Below are 2,388 nucleotides of genomic sequence, written 5' to 3'. Positions count from 1 at the left end.
GTCTGTCTGTCTGTCTGTCTGTCTGTCGGTCTGTTCCATCATTCTAACACCCATTTAGTCACACCACATATTAATAATAATGTGACCACTATAAGACGTGTGTGTTGCTTTTGTGTGTGTTGTTTGTGTGTGTGTGTTGTTTGTGTGTGTTGCTTGTTTGTGTGTGTGTGTTGTTTTTGTGTGTGTTGTTTGTGTGTGTGTTGCTTGTTTGTGTGTGTGTTGCTTGTTTGTGTGTGTGTTGCTTGTTTGTGTGTGTTGCATGTTTGTGTGTTCCATGTTTTTGTGTGTTGCTTGTTTGTGTGTGTTGCTTGTGTGTGTGTGTTGTTTGTGTGTGTGTGTGTTGTTTGTGTGTGTGTTGCTTGTTTGTGTGTGTGTTGTTTGTGTGTGTGTGTTGTTTGTGTGTGTGTTGCTTGTTTGTGTGTGTGTTGTTTGTGTGTGTGTGTTGTTTGTGTGTGTGTTGCTTGTTTGTGTGTGTGTTGTTTGTGTGTGTGTGTTGTTTGTGTGTGTGTTGCTTGTTTGTGTGTGTTCCATGTTTGTGTGTGTTGCTTGTTTGTGTGTGTTGCTTGTTTGTGTGTGTGTGTTGTTTGTGTGTGTGTTGCATGTTTGTGTGTGTTGCTTGTTTGTGTGTGTTGCATGTTTGTGTGTGTTGCTTGTTTGTGTGTGTTGCATGTTTGTGTGTGTGTGTGTTGTTTGTGTGTGTTGCTTGTTTGTGTGTGTTGCTTGCATGTGTGTGTGTGTGGGTGAGTGTGTGTTTGTGTGTGTTGTTTGTGTGTGTGTGTGTGTGTGTGTGTGTTTTGCTTGTTTGTGTATGTGTATGTGTGTGTGTTGTTTGTGTGTGTGTGTGTGTATGTGTGTGTGTGTTGTTTGTGTGTGTTGCTTGCATGTGTTTGTGTGTGTGTGTCTGTGTGTGTGTGTTGCTTGTTTGTGTGTGTGTGTGTTGTATGTGTGTGTGTGTGTGTTGCTTGTTTGTGTGTGTTGCATGTTTGTGTGTGTTGCTTGTTTGTGTGTGTTGCATGTTTGTGTGTGTGTGTGTTGTTTGTGTGTGTTGCTTGTTTGTGTGTGTTGCTTGCATGTGTGTGTGTGTGTGCGTGTGTGAGTGTGTGTTTGTGTGTGTTGTTTGTGTGTGTGTGTGTGTGTTTTGCTTGTTTGTGTGTGTTGTTTGTGTATGTGTATGTGTGTGTGTGTTGTTTGTGTGTGTGTGTGTGTATGTGTGTGTGTGTTGTTTGTGTGTGTTGCTTGCATGTGTTTGTGTGTGTGTGTCTGTGTGTGTGTGTTGCTTGTTTGTGTGTGTGTGTGTTGTATGTGTGTGTGTGTGTGTTGCTTGTTTGTGTGTGTTGCATGTTTGTGTGTGTTGCTTGTTTGTGTGTGTTGCATGTTTGTGTGTGTGTGTGTTGTTTGTGTGTGTTGCTTGTTTGTGTGTGTTGCTTGCATGTGTGTGTGTGTGTGCGTGTGTGAGTGTGTGTTTGTGTGTGTTGTTTGTGTGTGTGTGTGTGTTTTGCTTGTTTGTGTGTGTTGTTTGTGTATGTGTATGTGTGTGTGTGTTGTTTGTGTGTGTGTGTGTGTATGTGTGTGTGTGTTGTTTGTGTGTGTTGCTTGCATGTGTTTGTGTGTGTGTGTCTGTGTGTGTGTGTTGCTTGTTTGTGTGTGTGTGTGTGTGTGTGTGTGTGTGTGTGTTGCTTGCATGTGTGTGTGTGTGTGTGTTGCTTGTTTGTGTGTGTGTGTGTGTGTGTTGTGTGTGTGTGTGTGTGTGTGTGTTGCTTGTTTGTGTGTGTGTGTGTGTGTGTGTGTTGCTTGTTTGTGTGTGTGTGTGTGTTGTGTGTGTGTGTGTGTGTGTGTGTGTGTGTGTTTAACCGTGCCCTCTGCCCCCCCCAGGCCCTCTGAACATGGACACCCTGCAGCCTCTCTCCTCGGACTCAGCCACCCTGGCCATGCAGAGGGCCATGCTGGGGGGCGACGACTCCATGGACGGCACCGAGGAGGAGGAGGAGGAGGAAGAGGAGGAGGAGGAGGAGGGGATGGAGGAGGAGGAAGAGGAGGAGGAGGAGGAGGAAGAGGAGGAGAGCGAGGGAGGAAGACAGGCGTGCAGCCGGGCGGGGCGGGAGGAGAGACCTGGACATGGAGCACAGAGGGGGGCTGGAGTAACGGCGGAAGACCAACTCAACTTTTTTGACTCCCGGTTGACCTTTGAACCCTATGACTCCTGCCACCCTTGCACACGCCCCCGACGCCGTCCTATTCAAGCTCAAACGAAACGCAGCGTTGTTTTCTAACACAAACCGACCGTTTTCAGACTCAGAGAGACTCCCGTGAAGAGTGTGAAAATGGCGGACAGGAAGACTGTTTCTTTCCTCTGTCGCGAAAATGTACAATTCTTGACTTTGACAATGA

General features: G+C 46.3%; 1 protein-coding gene across 1 annotated transcript in view; it reads left to right on the top strand.

Annotated features, from left to right (window-relative positions):
- LOC311308008 (homeobox protein PKNOX2-like) overlaps positions 1–2,142 on the top strand; it is a gene marked incomplete at both ends in the record, with an annotated part of 28,272 nt that extends 26,130 nt beyond the window's left edge. The window contains 2 exon segments of the mRNA XM_084436926.1: positions 1,873–2,093; positions 2,095–2,142. Coding sequence (XP_084293052.1) covers positions 1,873–2,093; positions 2,095–2,142 — 269 coding nt within the window.
- Positions 2,143–2,388: the final 246 nt, after the last annotated feature.

Source organism: Borostomias antarcticus, assembly GCF_949987555.1.
Source record: "Borostomias antarcticus genome assembly, chromosome: 1".
NCBI classification, from domain to species: Eukaryota; Metazoa; Chordata; class Actinopteri; order Stomiiformes; family Stomiidae; genus Borostomias; species Borostomias antarcticus.
Note: the sequence above shows the minus strand (reverse complement) of the source record. Positions and strands in the feature narration are given on the sequence as shown.